Below are 21,538 nucleotides of genomic sequence, written 5' to 3' on the forward strand. Positions count from 1 at the left end.
TCCCTATCTCCTTGTATCCTGGAGTGACAACCCACCCCGCTTCCTCTTCTCCACCCCCTCCCCTCTCCACTGTACACCCCCTGCAGTGACAGCCCAAGAGCACAATCAGCGAACACACTGCTTGCTGATGGAATAATTATTGCATCCAAGAAGACTACAGGAGAAGCCGCTCCCCGGGGAGCTGCCTATGTGTGATAGCATGCGAGACGGATCGTGTGACACGGAGTGAGATGGAATAGATGAATGCGAGATGGAGAGAAAGAAAGGGGAAACTATAGCAGAGTACACGTGGCGGCGAGAGTCTGCGAGTGTGTACGCGCATTTATGAGAGGCATCCGCAGCACATTCATTCAAGATAAATCTACCCTGTCCCTCTGTCTCTCTCTGCCTCTCTCCCTCTCTCACCCCTCACCTCATTCTCTCTTCTCTTTGAGTTTAGATAGAAATCAAGCAGCACCCACAGAGTAGCATAGAAAAAAAGCCACTCCACTTCATTTATAATTGTTTTGACCAGCGAGTAGCGTTCACAGCCCAAAGCTGCGATTGTAACCTTGAGCTTTAATTCATGCAACACAATGACAATCAGTGCACATGTTCATGAATGGAAGGTGAGGGATGATTATGCTAGGGCTTTGTTTTTTTCAACACAGTCACACGTACACAGGTAAACTGCTTGTCTCTCCCCACCTCTCCCTCCCACGTCCTCTCATTTCTCTCTCCTCTCCTTACACAACTATATGATCAGTCATTGGAAAAAAAGAGAGAGAGGCAGTGAAGAGAGGCTCAGATTTCTTTGCCCACAACAGCTTGTCCACCTGTTCACTCAATCTCAATGCTAATGAAGCTGTTTTCCTTCACAACTTTCTCTAAAATGCTCAAAGGAGACTCTATATGTATGAGGAAGTGAAGCCCGAAAACACTTGAACATACACTCATGCTTTATGAATTCTGTTGAATGTTAGAAAAGTGAGCCAAAGCTTCCCCCCCCCCCGACATGCACACATTGTGAGATACTTACAGCTCTTTCCAATCCATTATCTAGTTTATGCTCATAGTCAAAAAACAGGCAACTGATAGAGTTCGACTTTGCTGTCCTTGTCCGTGTTGTCACTTTTCTCCATTATTTGCACATTTGCTACGCCGGCACACTCAGCAATTACACAGCGAGGTGGGGTTGCTTGCTACTCAAGGCACAGAGGTCCTTTTCGCTACGATCATCAACGTTCCACTTAATTTCACAGAGGCTTGTGAGAAGCTCGGGGGGCAGAGGGAGAGCGACGAGTGGGAGGCGTGGGCGTCATAGTAACTGAATGGAACAAGCGGCAGGTGGGGCTGGGTGGAGGTGGGCAGGCAGGATGAGTGCCCTTCAGGAAAACCAGTAGGTGCGCAGTGAAGGTGTAATCCAGAGAGTTTCTTAAGAGAAGGTGAGGACGAGGTTAGGATGAGGATGTGCACCTCCTGTGTTCATGCACTACGAAAGCATCTCTAACTCCTTGCGTGTCTCCTTCACCTGCAAAAGTTCAGGCGCAGTTCAGAAACCGCAGAAACTTGGCTTGTCCTCCGACTCAGTTTTACTTTTTCTTCGCATCCAATTCTTCAGTCATCCCATAGGCTGCTTTTTTCCCCTCATCCAGTTAATCCACCGTACTTGTCTGCTGTGAGTGGTTACAGATCCTTATGCCTCGGTCCTTCCCAGACGCTCTACTGCTTACAGGCAGAAGGCAGGGAAAATAATCAGCGCTCCTGGCTGGGCTGCAAGATTTCCTTGAGTAGCTGAGAATGAGAAGAATTCCTGCTCCTGTTCCACCTCTTAGTCCTTCTCCTGCAATCGGAGAAATTCTGGCAGCTGTCCTGCCGTGTCTCTCTCTATTTCTCTTTCCCTGGCTCTCTCTCTCACACACACACATCCACACACACACATACATACATTCCCTCCTCTCTCCCTGCCTCCCACCTCTCCCTCTCTCTCTCCCTTTCTTTCCTCAGCCCAGCCCCTTTTCCCTCCGACTGCCAGACGAGGTGTCAGCGCTCGATTGCTGGCTGCTTGCGGCGCAATTTGCGAGTGCTCTCTTTCTCTCTCTCTCTTTCTCTACCCACACGCACACACACACTCACTGTCTCATTCAGCCTTCTGCACAAACACACATGCATGCACCCCACCACACGTCACATGAATAGTTAATGCATGCAGGAGCCCTCTCTTCTTTTAGGGTCCCACACTTCAAACAGATTTGGTTAGTATGCCTACAGTGTATGCATCCATGAGCCCGAGAGTACATGTGTGTTCCTGTGTTTTTGGGGTAGCATGTGTACACTACATATTTGTATTATTTTATTTATTTTTTGTCGTTGCTAACAGATGTAATTAGCCGGAAGAATGAGAGCGGTATTAATCATAAGGAGCGAGACAGGATAAGGAAGGATGTACTTAAGAGGAGAAAAATGGATTTCTTCAATGAATGATGCTCTGACTAAACTGGAAAGCTGAGGGAGATTAAAAAAAAAACAAAACAAAAAAAGAGGACAGACAATGAACAAATGACTTCTTAGAAAGGCAGATTTATGCTGGCCACTAAGAGAGAATGCAGTCAGTCAATGGTCAAGGGTAAAAAGGGGAATGAAAGCATGTGAGTGGGTGAGCGCTGGGGTGAGAGTACCCTGTATTCCCTGGGCTGCCAATTTACCAGTAAGCCCTCTCAGCCCCCCCAACCAGCCAGTCTTGTTTGAAAGGCTGCTACTTTGGCTGCAGAGTGCCTACTACAACATATCGGCAAACAGAGTGGGTGTGAGACTTGCCAGATGAAAGTACATGCAGCACAAAGCTCTATCGGCTCCTCTCCTTCTGACACAGTGCCCCTTATATGAACTCTGCTGGATTAAATTTGAAGGCAAACAATAAAACCAACACCACCTACATTTTTCGTACAGTAATAAAGCTGTTTGATATATCACATAACCTTTTCCTTCTTCCCTTTCTGCCCTTCCATAGCATGGTTACCTTTGCTTTTCTGCAGTGTTTGCTTTTCTGAGGTGGGCTTATTTTAAAGTGCTAGGACTGTCTCCTAACAGAGTTCTACATGCTTCACCACCATCGAATCCCTTTGAGCAATGATTGGCAACAGATGATGAGTAAAAGACAATACTAATGTCGGCATTGGTCACTCTGACAGTGCAACCGGTAATTATTCTCATCCCTACTGCTGCTACCACCAGTGTGCTTTTCACTGTTATACATCAAACTGACATAAAAATAGGGGACAGCCACAGTTGGAACTATCCTGATAGTCTTTCAGCTCCATCACTGTCTTCTTATGAACAGACCTTAGGGACAGATAATCAGAGTAATATATATAAATGAGCTGAAGCAAGACAGATGTAAAATCAAGAACCCTTTAAATGAAAAGGTCTCCCGGTGCCTTTGTTCGAGAAAGGACATGTAGATTTCATCCTTTACCTAAGGAGGGAGTGAGAGCGAGGGAGGAGCGGAGGTGGTCAATGGTGGCACGACAGAGAAAGAATGGTTAGGCTGTATTTTCTGACTAGATTCAAAGCTTCACTGTAGCCTGTCAATAATGTTCCCAGCCTTTTTTCTTTGCTTTGTCAAATTAACAAGAGAAATTCCTCTGACCCAGAGAGACATTAGTTGGTGCGCCTATTAGCTTGTTTGTACAAATTTGTCTCTGTTCTCCACGCCAGCTATACAGCTCTTTAGGTACCTCTTTTCTGTGGTTAATTACCATGTTGGCCGCATTTACTATCCTTGACACTTCCTTTCTGTGAATCTCCTTTTTTCCCCCCTCTGCAGACAAGATAAGGCTGCTCTGGCCATTCATGCGCGGATCAGATCACTCAGTCTGATATGAGACTGCTTTACCCGCGCCACCCCACCCACAGCGAGTCTCCCACTGCTGCTGATTAGCAGGCTGGCATAGCTCTTCACGAATGGGAGATGGGAGTACTGGGGCTACAGCCAGCTTCAACACCATGCAGTGATAATGACTACGGCACAATGAGTTCACTCGCTCACTGGTTGCTAGAGACACTGAGAATTTACCCCATACCAGTGACGGCATTTGTGAGACTTTCTCTTTAGTTGAAGCCGGTATAGCCATGTTGCTGTTGTATATACTGAGTATTTTGCCCTCACCATAAATGCCAAATCAGCAGATGGTCATGACTGACTGGGCTGGATGTCTGTTGATCTATATCAGAGCAGGTACTCTGTTTTTGAGTCAAAAGATAATCATTAGGAAACCTCCCCAGAGCTAAAACCAGTACAGGCTGTCTTATTGATGGGCTGCCCTTGACATGATCAAACAGCTCTCTGCCCCAAAGGTGTGGGGGTATAACATAAATCTACTGTCTGTAGGAGAAATACAGACTTAGTTCTGTTAAAGCAAGAGCACCAGACCGAAGTTTTGTGTGCAGGCAGACATCGCTGTGTGGTTTTCTCTTTGCCAAATTTTAGGTAGGATTAACGCAAATCTGCATCCCTGCACTGGCCTCGCGGTCCCAGGTCACCCACAGCCTGACCCAGCCTTCGTTAAACTTTGGCAGTGATTAAGTGACCATGACATCAGCCTGTGAACACACACACATGCATACACACACATTCATACGGTGTGCAGACGAGAGGAGGTGATGTCATCCTCTGCCAACCAGCGCTGGCAGCGAGAATGCCCACCCAGACAAGATTTACTAACAAGGTCAGGATGCCGATCATTAAATGAGACAAATGCTTCCATGCCATAAAAGCTTCCTGAGAGTTCATCTGTTGTAGCTGTATTTCAGAGGATTAGAAAAGACCCTTTGACTGCCCTGTGAAGCTGTAAGTGTCACCATCTTTCAGATGTGGAGTATAAACATACGCATTAACCTAACACTAAAAGCTCGGGTGGTCATATAAGGTAGGTTCTTAAACTAACCAGAGAAATGGTCAATGGACTTTATTTATATACCTCTAGCCTTGCTGAATACTTAAAGCATTACAAGCATCATTCATACATATAGCACTTGTGCTTTACATAAATATGTAACTAAGGGACCATTTTGGGGAATCAGTATCTTGTGCAAAGACACACCAAAGGTCGCGGGCGGAAAAGCCAATAAATGAAGCACAAGCCTCTGTTTAGTGGATAACCTGCTCCACTCCCTGAGTCACAGCTGCCCCACAGAGACATAGTTGGGTTACCTGAGACGCAGCACTGAACATATGGGGAGAACGCTTTAGAGCTGGCTGTTGAATAGATGACAGAGCCTCCTGTGTGGCACAGACGTTTAGTCTGATAATGAGCCCGTTTTCTTTCTAAAGTCTCCCTGCAATTAAAAGACCTCTGGTATAAACATTCATTTAGTTTTTCTCACTTCCTCCCTCTTATCCTAAATCACTCAAAACAACTGCCTGAGGCTACAGCAGCATGGACACTGAAATTAATGCCGAATATGGTTTTAAAAAAATGTAACTGTAGTACAAAAATATGCTATTTTATTTTACAGACGCTGCTAAAAAAAGGAAAAAAAGCTCCCACCTGGAGCTACAGGAACAGACATTCTCCTCTGTTCAGCATGGTTATCTTATCGTTCAGATTCAGATTCAGATGAGCATCTTTCCAAACCAAGATCTTTCCAGTAGTTTTGAAAAATGTGTTTCCTCACTCCTTTGGCAGCCCCAGGTACATTAAAATGGAAGAGAGAACTATCAGGCTTATCGGGCTGTCAGTTAAATCTTATCAATCCAAAGCTCTGAAGCTTTCAACTGACTGCGAGGCTGCTTTCTCCTGCTTGGCTGTTTTAATAGTATACTGAAGGTAGAGCTCCTCTGTGCTGTATTGGCTTACACAGCAGCAGTTTGCTGGAAGTGGCCAAACACCTCCAGGCTAAGATTTATAGACTTTCTATAAATCCTCAGAAATAGATAAACGAATCCCAGCAAAACCAGACAGCAATGAATGCAATGTCCAGTTAGCTGAGTGATACCCTGCACGGCACACTCCAAACCTATCGGACCAACGCTTTTCAGGAAAGCTCTTTGTTCCAACAAGGTGTTCAACAAGCCTTTTGTTCCTGCTTAGCGTCTGGCCTTGGACACAGAATATCAGATGGATCATTATTTGTGCGCTGACTGCTGACGGCCCAAGGCTGAGCATCTTCACTGCACCAATCTGCAGCCAATTAAGTAAGGCCAAAAGCATTCATGTAACATCTGTGGATACAATGCGTCATCACAGAAAAGAAAGGATTCCGCACAAAAACTGATGTCGCCTTTTTGCAATTGACTTGTCGCATTTGTATCATAATGTGGATTCAGGGAGGTTTCCTGTCAGAAGAAGAAAAAGAAGTGCAGCTTTCCGTAAATAAAATCCCAAATTCTTCCCGGAGGTTGTAAACCTGTTTTGTTGCAATCTCCTTAGAACTCTTTTCAACCGGTCTGTGGACTGAGCTGGAAAACAAGGGATTAGGGTATCCTCTGGAGAATTGCTTGAATAACAGGGGATCATTTGGAACACGGGGGAAGAAAGGGATTCTGAGTGGTAAATGGAGGGAAAAGCACTGTAGAGGTGAGGAAGGCGTTAAAAAATGAATTGGGGGGATAGTAAGTAAGAGAAAGCTGCAGAGGAAGCGTAAGGAAGGAAGGAAGAAAGACGGAGAGCGAGGGAGGGAGCAGCAGGCTGTAGAGCCAAGTCCTCTCTTCGATCAGTGGGCCTGGCTCTGTGCCAGTGAAGCGCTGTCCATGAGGAGGTAAATCATTTTCTGCCTGAGAAAGAAACAGGGGAAAAAATGATTGGTGGGGTATGCCACAGCCATCTTGGAATTACTTTATTCCCAAAGATGGGAATTCCCAGTCGGCCAAAAATAAATGGAACAGTTGGCCCAGAAAGTGAAAAAACTCATCAATATTCAAGAAAACCTGGTTTGGTGATTCAGTACATGAGGGTAAACAACACAAATTTAAGAAGTGGCTTGTATCAGCGCAGACGTAAAAAGAACTTCTTTTTACTCTGATTTTGTTGAGAAAAAGAAGAAACTATGATTTGTCTGATTTGGCTCCTGTGCTTTTGGATGTCAGATCAAGAAGAACTGGCTCATGCCAGTAGACCCTCACTATCCCACTGCGGTACAGAGAAGGCGCTCTGTGCCATTGCCAATAAGGTTAAAGAGAGGTGGGAATATTTTTGGCAGACAAACACACAGGGTTTTTGTGTTTAACACGCTGAATATTAAGTATTGTGTCTCCAGACACCCTGCACAGTCACACACCCACTAATTCACCTCAACCCCGGAGTGAAAGGCCGCAAAACTCTGTTGCCAAGCTAGGGTCTTAAGGAAGGCTTAAGATGAGCAAAGGAAGGAAAATGGTAGGGTATTGTTGCATTTACTTTCACTTTATTGTTCCTTGTAACATTGAGGATCAAGTCTTGCAAATATGGCCTTAACTAGCTTGAACACTGGGCCATGACGAGGTGAAGAAAGCACAGGCTTTAGCTCTGCAGGACATGTTTGTTAGTCATTTGGATAAATGAGCCAATTAAACTCCTTTGTGGAAATAACTGGAAATAACTGCATTGAAATTCAAAGGTCATCCAACAAAAATCTCTAACAATTGACTCTAAATTATTTACAAGAGGTTTCCAAAAATGCAGCGTCAGTAAAATGCTCCGCTAATGTGTCAAAACTGGTTCATGCAGCAAAAGTAAAAGTCTTTGGAAGAACATTCACTTTTCAGCTGATGGGTGACAGATGATAATGAAGACATGTTCATCCCTGCTCCACCGACTGCAGTCTCCCCACCTCTGGCACTGCTGACAAAGATTAACAGCTGCTTTCATCTCTTCCAGAGCATTTTCTCTCTGCTCCTCAGACAGCGCTCCAGGTATTTTGCTATGCTCCTCTCCCAGGCTGCAGAGAATCTGGAATAACTCCACATTTTCACATGTTGAACTGCGATTCACCCGTCATCCCACCCACGTCTTGCCTTCAAAACATCAGGTAGGCTGTTGCACTCAGGGCACACAAACACAACTTTTGGAACACACATGAAGTTATCACTGACTGAGTGACGTTTCCTGTCTCGGAAATCGCTTCGGTGCTTTTTTAGAAGCAGGATATTTGATAGACAAGCAACAAATGAGGCCTGTTATCAGACAATTACGAGACAATTCCTCAATCAAATATTATGCCCCTGTAGCTTAATGCTGTCAGAGGGGAAACTAACGTGAGAGCGTGATAACTTTGGGAGGGACGGGCAACGGGGGAAAAAGTACTTCTGGATCACTTCTCCACTTCATTAATCATTTGCTGCCAGAGTAAGACACCTAGCTATTATTTATTTGCACTTTCCCACACAGAGGCTATCACAACAAACAGGCCCACAGGCTGATGAGAACATTTGGGAGTGATTAATCAGTGGGCGGCCTGGCGAGACAGAAAGCAGGGGGAGGGGAGGTCTTACATGTGTTTCCTAATCTTTCATCTATATTCTGGTCAACTGGTAACCCAACTAAAACCAGAAAAGGTCCAAATCAGGTGAAATGGGCAGTACTGTCATGAAAGACCATGTAAATCAAATGAAAAGTGGAGACCAATCTGAAAATAAAAGCAGGGAAAGCAAAGAAACCGCGTGGCTGAGAAAAGCCACCAAAATGCCAGCGACTGCAGCCACATTATTCAAATTAAGCAGTTTATCCTGTATCACATACTGATAAACTGAGTCACCGAAACACACACAGCTACACTTGCTGGTTCTCATAGAGCGTATGGGGAAAAGGGGATTTTAGCACACCACAGCTGGCTCTCATGCGCTGGGTCGTGAACCGATTATAGGCTATAATCCTCTCCATTCAAGACGACGTGCATGTAGAAAACAGTGACAGAAACACAGGGGAGATCAACCGTCCTCGCAGCTTTTAATTTGATACGGTGGTTTTGCACGTCCAAGCCGCTCGCTTGTCTCATACATAAGTGGACATGAAAAGGTGGGGCACAATATCCTTTACAATTACTCTTAATCTTCATAATTCTCCACTAAGAAGTAGACTGTGGAGCAAATAAAACATAGGCGATGTACTAGAAGGACCATTAGGCATCCATCCTGTTTTAATGTAGCTCATTTTGCATTAACTGCTGCAGACTATAGTGAAGCCAGAAGTTAATACTGAAAATGTCCTGATAATAAACTGTCAGCAATATTTTTCATGTTTAATTTTTCTTACAAGCCCCGTTGTTACTTGTTTTAAATTCCCCACAGCTACCATCAACCCATGTGAACCCTTTCAACCTCCTGGAGCCAAGCTACATATAGATGGAGATTAAAATAAAAAAGACAGTGTTATCGGAATGAAATGATTCAGCTACTAGGGCTGTGGGTAATGAGGGAAACCTGTCCTAACAATGCCCTTATCCTCAGTGGTAATCCGAGCTACATCCAGGGAAAGCTAGCGCCTCACAATTGACTTATCGAAGGACGGCGGGTGCAAGGTGGTGCTGTGCATATAATATTTATGTGTTTCACAACAAAATAAAGCTCTAGCACATGGGGAAGTCAACCTACAACCAGTGTTTAGGCAGATATTAGTTATTCATGTTGAATAGAAGTCTGTGGCGTGGCTGAGCATTGTGATGCCTGAGAAACCCCACTAGGAGCCTTCCTTGTTTCCTTGGATTCTGAGGCAAAAAAAGGCACTTGTGGGAGCTCATGAGGCCACGGGCGTCACTCTACAACTGCACACAATAGGTCATAAAATTCCTCAACATATATTCCCTGCCACCAGCTATTGCAGTTTACTCTTTCTCATTCCTCCATACTCTCACTCAGTGTCTCACACCCACAATGTTAAAGAGAAAGTGGTTGTAATGACAGAGATAATAGACTCCATTTGCATGACACTTTTCACTGAGGTGCACTAAAGAGGTTTAGATGGCATCCCTCAGCCCCTACAGGCACGATGCATAATATCCATTCAACAGGCTGAGGGTGAAAGAATTTAGTCTAACGCGATAACTAAACGCTAATGCGCTGATCACGGAGCCCAGTGGGCAGTTATCAGAAACATGCCGTTAAATGGGGAATGCTGGACGTGGGCAGGCAAACAGAGACGGAAATGGATTGATGCTGGGAGCGTGACCTCACCCTGCCCACGTGAAGCAATCGCACACAATTAAACCTTATTTATTGTCTCTGTCATCATCCTGAGTGACAAAAGAAGCCCAGTGTTAAGTGAGAAGCCTGCAGGACAGAGGTCTATGCTCCACATTTATTCATGTATGTTATCAATCTGTCAGGCGAGGATGGCAGCGCTTTCCCCTCTCCCCCAGGGCTTAGGACACGTGGACCCAGGGTGAGCACACAGACTTGAGTCAGCACTTCAGCTCTTTGTTTGTCACCCCCCTCCCACTTTAACTGCCCCCCTGCAGGCTATGTGAGTGGGCCAGACAGACTTCCTGACTCAGGGATTTATTTGGCATATTGGGGAGGGAAAAGGCATCAGGCTACCACGAAGGCAGGGACAAACCCTTTGCTTTTCTTTCAGTGGAGCTGTTTGCCATTTATAATGACAGGCACAAGTGACTCTGTGTTGCCCACCACACCACAGCACATCAGTCTGCTGCTGCAGGGGGCACAGCACTATCACACCATGTTATCATATCCCAGGGAAGACACAGATGCCCAGAGAGTGAGAGGGAATCTGCAAATGCAAATCAGTACTTCTATTCATTTCTAATATCCACCGAGGCTGAACACGGTTTTCTCTATGTCAGTCTTTATATCAAAAGACAAATTTTCTGTTACCTGAGAACGATGGAGGATTATGAGTCAGAGTGGAGCGGCATTTTGCTTTTTGCGGGTGGATGAGAAGGTGGATGTGGGTAGTGAGATGTATCTACTCGACACAGATGCCCGAGGCTCCGAGGCCAGGCAGGATCTCCATCAACACCTCAGCCTTGACGGTGCCCGACAGGCCTTGGTTCACAGGTTCACACCTGGGTTTATCTACTGAGCCCCAGCCCTTTTGTGGCCTCAGCTGCCACTGGGTCCGCCGCTGCACAGAGGCAGCCATTAGTCCCATCAGCCAGATTATGGCAGGAAAATACCAGCTGGTGTTTTATCCAACAGTAAACAAAGACAAATACCAGAGAGCAGCTCAACCATCCCAGCTACCACCCACTCAATACTTCTGATGAGCCATTCGCTGCCCTGGGCATGTGTTGCTCAGATTCAACAGATTGATATGAATCAATTCTCATTTGTCAGACTCCGGAGACAGAGGTAGTATTAACATTTCAGCTCCACTGTGGCTACTTTCTCAAAATGGAGCCAAGGTTTCTACAGTATGTTACACATGCTATACATTCCACTCACACTCCTGCTCTCGTGGTGGAATCCATCTCGCTCTGGCTTGACAACAAAACCATTAGCCTCTCACCTCCAGGGATCAGACAGTCCAACTCCAACTGCACAAAACTGCACATTCCACAGAGCGGAAAAGAGCGTGTGCCACACAAAGAAAGATAAATTGAGAGGGGGAGAGTGAGAAAGAGAGAGAAAGGGGTGAGAGGGGAGGGGAAGAGAGAAAGAAAACAGGGCACCTCTTGCACACAAACACACACGAATATCAAATATCCAAGTGCGCTCAATGATGTCTGTGCACAAAATAGCTTACTTCACTCTCATGGTAGTGAATCCAATATTCTTCTCCACAGGTACAGGTCTCCTGCTCTTAGTGCTGTCAGAAAGGAGCATCAGCCCGAGCACACCGTCTGAATGACAACACTTATAAGGAGCTGCTACTGCCCCACTCTTTATCCTCCCTGCCATGTGGGCCAGATCAGCTGTGCTTGGTGCACCCCTCTGGTTCACATAATCTATCCTGCCTATTTGTCATTCACTGAGATCCCTGCTGTCGATCACAGCACAGCCAACCAAAGCCAGCAGTGAGCTGCTTTGTCTGCTCTGAGCCTCTCTATACAACTGCATCACTGTCTCTTTTACAAGCAAAACGAATAGGCCGGCTCAGTTTCTCGCACAAACTCCAGAATAAACATAACTGGACACTGGCCTTCAGCAAGTCATCTGTTATTCAGAGCAAGAACAGCTACTTGTCATCCGGCTGCGCTTCCACTGTGCAGCATGTAGGACTCATTATTGAAGAGATGCTCTTCTTCTGACTAAATTATAGTCCAGTGGAGTAGAGAGGGCTGTTTCAACTTCCTGATTTCCAATCTTCACTTTTGAAAGAAAAATCAGTTACATTTTATTCCCACAAGCTAATGACTTGTTTCTATGGTTACTCAGAGCAGCCAGGGGATGAAGGGCAGAGTGAGCGTTCCTGACACAAAGGCACAGTCTTGTGTGTGTGTGCAGGAGAGCCGAGGCTAAATGGCCCTGCTGCCACAATTACAGGAGGATCCCTTCTGCACAATCACAGTCATTAGTGCACAAACACTCACCTGGGCAGCAGCTATAGGCACCGGTGGATGACCATGAAACCACTTCCTCCTTCACATTCCAGCAAACAGCTGTCCGCCCAGCCCCTGCAAATCCCAACCTTTCAGCCTGCGTGCCACTTCTAAAGTCTGCATCCACCGACTGTCGTGTCTCTGAGGTCCTCTATACTGCTCTAGTCATTATCTCCTTGCATCTTAAGAGTGACTTCATTGTCCATCTCTGGGGTATGATAAGAGACGGTAGATGGACAAACTTAAACAGGGGCCCAACAACGTAAGATAACACTATCTCATACTGCTACACACAAAATTTGCCAGCTGATCAAAGTTGGCTGCAAACTGAGCAAGCATCCCCTCTCATCTCATGGGCCTGGTGTGTAATAAACACACTGCCACAATCAGCAGATGTTAATGGAAGAGAAAGATGGGGAGAAGGTTGTGCGAGGCAGCAGTTAGCCGCACCGTCTAGCCCCTGCTGTGAGCGTCGCCTGGTTTCATTACACAGCGGTGTGTCAATACACTAATCATATGCTCTGTCACAAGACAATCAGTGGTTAACGTGGTAGTCAGCTGAACACATGGCTCTAAATTCATTACCCCAAGTAACACACTGACGTAGCCAAACACACATAATGATATGCACACACACACACACCATCCAGTCAGAGTTTGACCCCTGACTCTTCCTGTCTCTCTGCAACTGTAAAGTCAGTCTAATTGCAAACTGGTCGTTACTGGCCCTGGGGTCATCTTTTGGTTTCAAGCTATTTCCTAAGATTACGAGAAACAGGAAGTGGGACAAAAGAACTGTTTTTGAGCTGGAATTTCACATAAGCCTGAAAGAAGCATTCATTAGATGATCAAAGACTTTTACTATTTTCTGCAAGTGGAAGAAAAAGAAGCATCAAGATAATATAAATGGCTGATGGACTTGGAATGGGAAGATTCAGAGAATAAAAGCTACACTTGGATTTTTTTTTTTGACTTGCATTTGTCTACATAACCTGGAAGGCATCTCTGTAATGCTGTTAATCAAATAAATTCATGTGAACAAATGAGTCATTTGGTCTCTTAAATTAATAGTAGTAGCTTCTTTTCCATAATCATCTGGTCTATCAAATAAATGATCTGTCCATAAATTACATTAAATACTTAAATAAGTCTTAGGGATGTGGCGAGAAGAGACTGAATTTAACATTTAAAATCCCAAAATATACTAGAAATCTGAGGCAAAGCTGCTCTTAGAACAATCTAACCATAAAAATATCAAAGTTTACTTGTTGTAAAGTTGATACTATTAGAATAAATTAAAATAATAAAACATTGAAGGCACAATTAGTCAATTCACAGGCACAAATAATTCATCTAAGGAGATGCAAATGCTGTGTTGTTATCAAACCAGTGTTTTTACCAGACATATTTAAACTAAATGCTTCTTTAACTAGTTGAATGGTTGACTTATTTTTCCGCTGCAAAATTAAACATTGTTAATCGCTTTTCTTTTCCTCTCACCAACAGCCTAGCGAGAACACCTAGACTCCGGCTAATTGCATTCTAATTAAAATTTCATCTGTGAATGGAATAGTGTTAGTGAATGTCAGACAAGTGTCCAAGGAGCTGTTTCCACACCACTGGGGTAAGAAAAAACTGCTGTTTGGTTATTCTGGTCTTACACCCTGGGCTCAAAGGATTTGCACGTGCATCTCACTAATTGTATCTACGGAGAACAAAAAAAGAATACTAATCAGATCTGAGTTTTCAATCATGTCTAAAACATGAGGGATGCTAATTTCATCTGCTTTTTTTTGCAGCTCCACTATCAGAGCAAATGGAAAATATTGTTGAATGACTCAATTTGTTTTGACTGTTTTACGTTTCAGACAACAATGATGTTTTTAAAAAATGAGCAACAACGATTTCACGATGATGTTGATGATGATCCCTGTTGCAGGGATAACAGCTGCAGAAGGTCAGGAAGTGGGTGTGCTTCAAATGGAGAACAGTGGATCTCCTCCACCCTCTTTTTTTCTATCTGCAGAACCCAATGCTGTTTGAGGTTGGCCTATCATTATCGTATTTCTGCGAGCCAAGTCAAACAAAACATTCTTGGCAGCAAATTATCTTTTGGATAAAATAAAAGGTGGTGGTGGAGCGCACTCTCTACACCCCGTGTGCTCCACCAGGCCCTGTTGCAGGGAAAAGAACAAGTCCACCTTCCTCTTTTTTCCTGTCCACACTGAATGGCTAGATGCAGCTCTTTATGCTTATCTTTTTCTTTTAGCTCAAGTCCAAAGAAAACATGAGCGTTAATAAATCAATGTCAGGAATTTAACCTGTCTAGCAGAAGGTCATGCCTCACTGTTGTTTAAACCTCGTGCTCCTGCGACAGGAAGCAAGATACACAGGAAGTTACATATTAGGTGGAGGATTTGGAACATCCCCTTAGTCAAAGGAAAGACCTCATGGTCCCACTGATATACTTGGACCCTGTAAAAGCTGGCAACACAAACTCCATTTGGGATGCTTGAAGAAAAGCTAAGCCACATACTGATCCCCCATGGGCTTCCTGTCACACTCCACAAGCCCCTTCACCAGTTTTCTCTGTCTCCTGTGGTGCAGAGCGTCAATGGTCCTATGCATCATTCTTAGCCAGCTTCCCTTTCAGAAACGCTCATTACAACACAGCACTTTTTGGAGAGATGAGGCAGGGAATGTATGCACTGGCCTGCCAGGGAATCTGTCATTGACAATATTTCCCCAACCATGCACCCGCACAGAGAGGGTGAAGTCTTCTCCAGGGCAACGACAATACCAAAGCCAAGCAATGCTTTAAAAACAGGCTTCTTCAGCCTTGGATACACAGGGACCAAAATGCTTTTACAAAAAATGCATCCTGCGCTACACCTGTGGGAGCATCCAGTAAGTCTATGGCTGGAAAATTGCAAGATCCGTTTAAATTGGCGAGGCAAAACAAAGAAAAAAATAACTAAACATAAAATACCTCAGGACAATAGCTAGCTTTAACCTAAACCCCTTTCGTGAGACACTCCTTCCTCATATCGAATTATGCAATTCTGTTTTCTATTCATGGGCACTGGTGCCTGCAACTAAAAGGTTCATTTAGTTCCATGATGTGTATCCCAAGGCATGCTATAATTCAAGCATGGCAAGAACAACATCTCCAGTGAATAAGTGCCCCACATGGAGGTTAAAACCATGAGACCACGCGAGTCTGTGCATATCTCCTCTTCAACTCACTGAAGACTGAATGCATGCGGGTGTGTATGCAAACACATTTCAATTAACCATGCAGTGACTTGACAGCATGGGGGAGGTGCTTACCTAATGAAGAAGGAGGCTGCTGCAGATGAGGAAGGAGACGCGGTGGTTGATGTACTGGTAACGGGCGCTGGGAGTCCCGCTTGACTGGAGCTCCTCAGTCTGCAGGGCGTCAGGGTGCTGCCGCTGGTGCTGGTCATGGTGGTGACAGGGGCCTCCAAGGCTGTGACATCCCTGTCTGAATTTCCCATCAACCCATGGGCCTGTGTACACACAGATACAGAGATAAGACCACAACCGCCACTTAATGGTTTTACCACTCCAGCTCACCTTCCTTCCACTTTATTTGCTCCCCCTCTGCCACAGATGGATGGGCAGCTGCTGCAGCCAGTACCAGTTAGTGGGAGTCAGCAATATCCAAAGATAGCTCCCCACAGAACAGCAAGGATGCGGGACCATTCATTGATTCTGGCAACACTTACAAGGTTCCTCTGGCTGCAGCCTACTGTAATTAAGTGGTAACCCACATTTAATTAGTAATTAAATCACTAGCGATTTACCTCACTTTGCTCCTGATTATATCTATACCTGCAAGTTTAGCACTTTACTCCTCAGGAATGAAGAACGTTTCATCCTGCAGACTCAGTAAAGCTATCTCAGAGAGTTTCACAGGGAGTAACAACAGGTGGTGTACAGGTGGCATTTGTTCCATAGCTTAAATGTTTATGAGGCATGTGAGCTGTGCTTAAATGGCACACCTTACCCTGGAAACGAAAAGGACAAAACTGAGACATGCCGCATCTCTTTCAACCCTTCGGCTTTGACAACTCATGCCAAATCTATGAATGAACTCCTTTAAGGATAGACCTGTGTGTCTTCATATTTTTTTTAATTATTTTCTGCAGCAAGACATTCTGCATTAGAACCAGTTCCACAAGTTTAAGTTGTGTCTGCAGCGTAATAAATTAACAATAGATTGAAGAAGTTTTGACGAGATTTTTGTGAAAACTGTTGCAACATAAAGCTGTGAAAAATAACATTAACTATATCTAATGGCACTGCCATTGGTTTATTGTGTATGAAAAAGGCTTCACGCAGAGTTTGAGATGCATCATGTAACAAAAATTAAATACATGCAGTATTACCTTTTAGCTCTCAGAACTCAGGTTTTAAGTTCATTTTTAAAGTTGAGGGGAATACTGCAGGATTTTTGGAAAGCTGGACCACAGAAAGGGTGAGCAAGAGCTCCATCTTCAGTGATCCACTTCTTTTGGTTACACCAAGCCATGGCGTGCAGAGAGCTAATTATGCAAGTCAAAAGCTGACTCTGAGACGACACTGGAGCTGGAGTCACCATGCAGACAAAAGGTTAATCCCCACTGAAGCCTCACGTTTATCCTAGCTGACGAGAACCCATTCTCTGAGGTTTTAGCATCAGAAATTAAAGAAAGGCTGAAGCTATTCAAAAAAACATTTATAAAACTGACACACGACACTTTGTAATCAGCACTGACCTTGAATTCAGCCCAACACAGGGCAGCAGCCTCAGTGCCATTTGACAGGAAGTGTATTATAAACACAGTTCAGGCCCTCTGCATATTTACCACATTGGGGTTTGCCCTAGACTCATGTTTGGCAACAAAAATAACACCCCTTACAATCTTTTTTATAAAGTGTGTGGCCTTCCACCATTTGCCATTTGTCTACACACACTGACAGCTGCACTATTTATATGCCAAGCCTGACATGAGAATGCCATACATCAGGATGTGAGGACATAGTTACATTCATATATGACAGGCTTGGTTCTTGCTTGGACTCCTGCTACTGTTAGCTTTACACGCAGCTTTACAGCACATTGTACACGCAGTACAATGTGCTGCTATATTAAAGCAGGGCTGCATTATCTTTTCCTGGAAACGCTCCACTGACCATTTGTCAAACAGTAGCCTTGTGGTGTTTGGTCTTCATGAATTCCCACTTTCCCTTTTCTTCCTTTTGAGCTTGTTATCAGATCTTAGAGTCATAGCCTTGCTTTAAAGGTCTACTTTTGCTCTCTTGGGGCTTCATCATAGAAGCTAAGTCAGATATCAAGCTGTGCATTCCAAAGTTTTGACTTAAAAAGCATGAAAAACCAGGCAGCACACTGAAAGCAAACCACAGTAGTAGGCCGCGCACTATGCTGGTGTTAGCTTGGTGCATACCAGCGAAGCAGACCTGCTGCACTTTGTCATGTATGACTAGGGCACTTCACGCACAGCCATACAGGAAGCAGATGTGTACAGCCTATCAAATCTGTCACTGACTGAGTAGGTGCAGTGCCGGTTTAAAAATCAAGTAGCAGACAGTTTCAGGAGCACACAAGACAGCTGGTCACAGGTGGGGTTTCAGCGTGTCCTTGAAATGGACATGTACATTCATACACACACACTCAAGCTTAGCACAGTGCCTTTCAAATAGTATTCCCCTCAGTATTAAAACTGAGGACTTAAGCGCCACAGCCAAGCTGCTCTCTGTAGCCTTGGACCTGCACTTTCCCTGATTCTGGCTGAAAAGTACAATCTATCCCCTGGTCAAGTAATTAGGCTGTGTCACTGGAGCCATGTGTGTTCAGCCGTTTGCACCCAAAGTCAGTAATGAGCTGGCCTTACACCCTTTAACCCCTAGCCCTCCCTGATCCTTTTGCCTTGGAAAGAAAAGGAAGAAAAAGGAGGGGGGGAAACGAGACAAAGCAAGTAACCATAATGGAAAAAAGTGAATCACATAAGTGAAAAGGGTTTGGGAGAATGCTTCCTATGAAATGTGAAGTGAGCAGAGTAGGACAGCTCTTTTTCCACCCTAGACTACCAGGACTCCTCTGTGACCTTTGATCCCAGGAGTCAACAGACGATTACTGCTGAGGCGAAATAGGCCTTGCGTTAATCTGGCTTTCGTGCCTGGCTGGCTTCTGTAACCACCAGAAACCAACTGAGGCGAAAGCTGAGTTCCTACCATGTAGGACTAACATACCTTCTCATTTAGTGCCGGTATAATTAAAAGTTCTCTAGTGTCTTTCAGAAAATATAGTGTAACAGCACAGCATTCAAATTCTTTCCTAATCTGTGAAGAGTGGGGATTTCCTTCCCCTTCATTTCTGCATCATTTTCTTCTCTTGTCATTCTCTCATTCTGTGGCGCATTGCCATCAGAGCCCAGCTGCACCGAAGCAGCCGAAGCCAAGATCATCTGCTGGGCTTCAAATTGGTGGCAACGGAGCACACCGTGGCAGCAGGCAACCACCGGGCCAACAACGGAAACCCTCATGAGTCAAGAACACTTGGTTTTTGCAGATTAGTGTACATGTGGTTGTGGATTTAAATGAGCAAAGGGAAGAAATGCAGATTTGGATCAATCAATTTTTGCTGTTAGCAGCAGCAGCATCACACTCCTAGTAATGTGATTTCACGGATTACCTTAACTACTTAAAGATCTTTATTCAAACTGCCAATAACAGCAGGGATTACATGAGCAACTGTGAAGCTGGAGCATGTCAACTTTGGTTTTTGCATCCGACTCTTAGACTTGCAATAGACTGTTTCAGAAAATGCACATGTTTCTCATTCGCCCAATTCGAGGCAGCTACATTCAGTGGAACCGCTGCCAGCCAATTATAAAGATGGAGCCACATAGTTTTCAATTCAATAGACAACCACAAACATAGCTTCAGATGTTAACCAGAGCCTTTTCCCAAATGGGAGTGTCAAGGTGCTCTATAATGGTCTGTGTGTGGGAGTGCCTCAGGCTTGACACTTTCTGAAGAATTTCTGTCTAACACACACAGTCCATCTCTGCTTCTTGCACGCTTTCCTCACAAAGAAACTAAGAAGAAATCATGAATTAAAGCTTGTGCCTTTCGGCACTGTGTAACCTCCAATCCTCGAGAGTGTGTGTGGGTTTTTGTCATTCTAAAGGATCTGGTTTTAATGAAAGAACCCACCATTTCTTCTGTGTTTGTAACTTAATGTCCTGAAGGGACATTTCTCTCTGTCCAGGGAAGGCTTCAGCCACAGCTACAGAAACCGAGCAACTCATCCTGGCTCCAAGGGCCGCTAATTGCTTTTAGACACATAGATGGAGAACACAAGTCTGCCTCTCCCTTCAGTGCCAGGCTGTTTGATTTGCCCTAGATTGCGTACATGCAGTTAAAAGCTTTTGATGGCCTCCCATAAACCATCTCTACAGGCACTTGTTGACATTAAGGGGAGGATTGAAAATCTGTCTTTAATTTTTCAAGCAGGAAGAAGGAATAACACTGCCAAGACCTGCAGTAGACTGCAGTTATCAGCGCAGCTAAAACAGAAATGGCACGATTTACAGCTTATGAAGCAGATGGAAAATATTAAAGTACAAGGACGAGATCAACCCTGGGCACGCATGCCACAGTTGGCACGAAGGGTTAACTGATGGCATGACCATAGCTGGACTGGCCACCGATGATTTTTTTATTTTTATTTTTAGTAATGGTATAAACAATGAAAGTTGGTGGATTGGCCAGATGCTGGCAGATGTGTAAAAATAACTGTTTGGTGGTGGCTGCCACAAGAGGCCAGGTGGATGAGGGAAAGGTGAGGCAGGAGGAGCAGAGACCTGAGGCGGCCGCTGGTCCGAGTGTCAGGTGAACTGAACTTCAGGTAAGAAGTTCAGGGGTGGCTGTAGCTTAGGTGGCAGAGCAGGTCAGCCACAAATCAGAAGGTCGGTGGTTCGATCCCAGGCTGCCTCCTGGCTGCATGTCAAATATCCTTGGGCAAGATACTAACCCCATGTTTGCCTACTGGTGGTGGTCAGAGGGCCCGGTGGCGCCTGTGTCCGGCAGCCTCGCCTCTGTCAGTGGGCCCCAGGGCAGCTGTGGCTACAATGTAGCTGCCATCACCAGTGTGTGAATGCGTGTGTGAATGGGTGAATGACTGAATGTAGTGTGAAGCGCTTTGGGGTCCTTAGGGACTAGAAAAGCGCTATACAAATGCAGGCCATTTACCAAGTTATGACCTGCAGTCTCTCTGGGTCAGATATGAACCAAGTTTAGGTGGAGTTTATTTTCGTTGTGCTGACTTTTTACAGTCAGTTACAATAACTCTGCGTACTAGCTAGCATGACGGAGTTTCTATACAGCTGGGTGGGTGCTTTGATGTTACTGATAGTGAACTTTATTTTATTCATAAGGTTCGTTAGTCGAGTTGCCAACCGTGCCGTAAAAAACAGAATCATCCCGCATTCAGAGAAAACATCACGTGTTTGGTATTGAGCTGAAAAGGAACACAGTTTGTCCTGGACTTCAGCTACAATGAAAAAGACACAAAGCTGGAGTTATTCTGCATCTTTACGCTGTCAGCTGCCTCTTCTTCTCTCATTCAATCATGAAACTGATCAATGATCAGCTGATCGGTATTTCTGAGCAAGTCCCGTCTCTCCTTTGTTTATCGCCCACTTTGCGCCAGAAAGAGGAAACCAGCGGATGTCGCGCTAAACAACAGCAGCGCGTTTAAGCTTGATCATTAGAATTTATTTAATATTAATTTCTAGTATCAGCTGATGTTTGCTGGAGCCACAGCTGTAAAAGCTGCTGGTCATGATATCGGTTTGTATCAAGGGCATAGATTTGGCATGGACGGAAGGGACATGTCCCCACCAATATCCAGCGATTATTGAATTGTCCCCACCAATAATTTGATCTCTTTGAGTAAAGAAAAACAAACCCGACAGAAAGAAAAAAACGATCTGTCAACGTCTCATTCGCCTAGCTGTGAAGAAAGAGTTAAATTACGTTCCATACTGGAGTCCTA

General features: G+C 44.7%; 1 protein-coding gene across 5 annotated transcripts in view; it reads right to left on the reverse strand.

Moving 5' to 3' along the window:
- kif26ab (kinesin family member 26Ab) overlaps positions 1-21,538 on the reverse strand; it is a 75,056-nt gene that overhangs the window by 16,280 nt on the left and 37,238 nt on the right. For 4 of the 5 annotated variants that reach the window (XM_080870431.1, XM_080870432.1, XM_080870433.1 and 1 more), the window contains one exon: positions 15,784-15,983. In XM_080870431.1, the coding sequence (XP_080726557.1) occupies positions 15,784-15,983 (200 nt within the window). Of the gene's footprint in view, positions 1-1,018; positions 1,936-15,783; positions 15,984-21,538 lie in introns of those variants that run through there. The other variant, XM_080870435.1, reaches the window with a different exon arrangement.

The sequence above is a fragment of the Rhamphochromis sp. 'chilingali' genome (assembly GCF_963969265.1).
Source record: "Rhamphochromis sp. 'chilingali' genome assembly, chromosome: 21".
NCBI classification, from domain to species: domain Eukaryota; kingdom Metazoa; phylum Chordata; class Actinopteri; order Cichliformes; family Cichlidae; genus Rhamphochromis; species Rhamphochromis sp. 'chilingali'.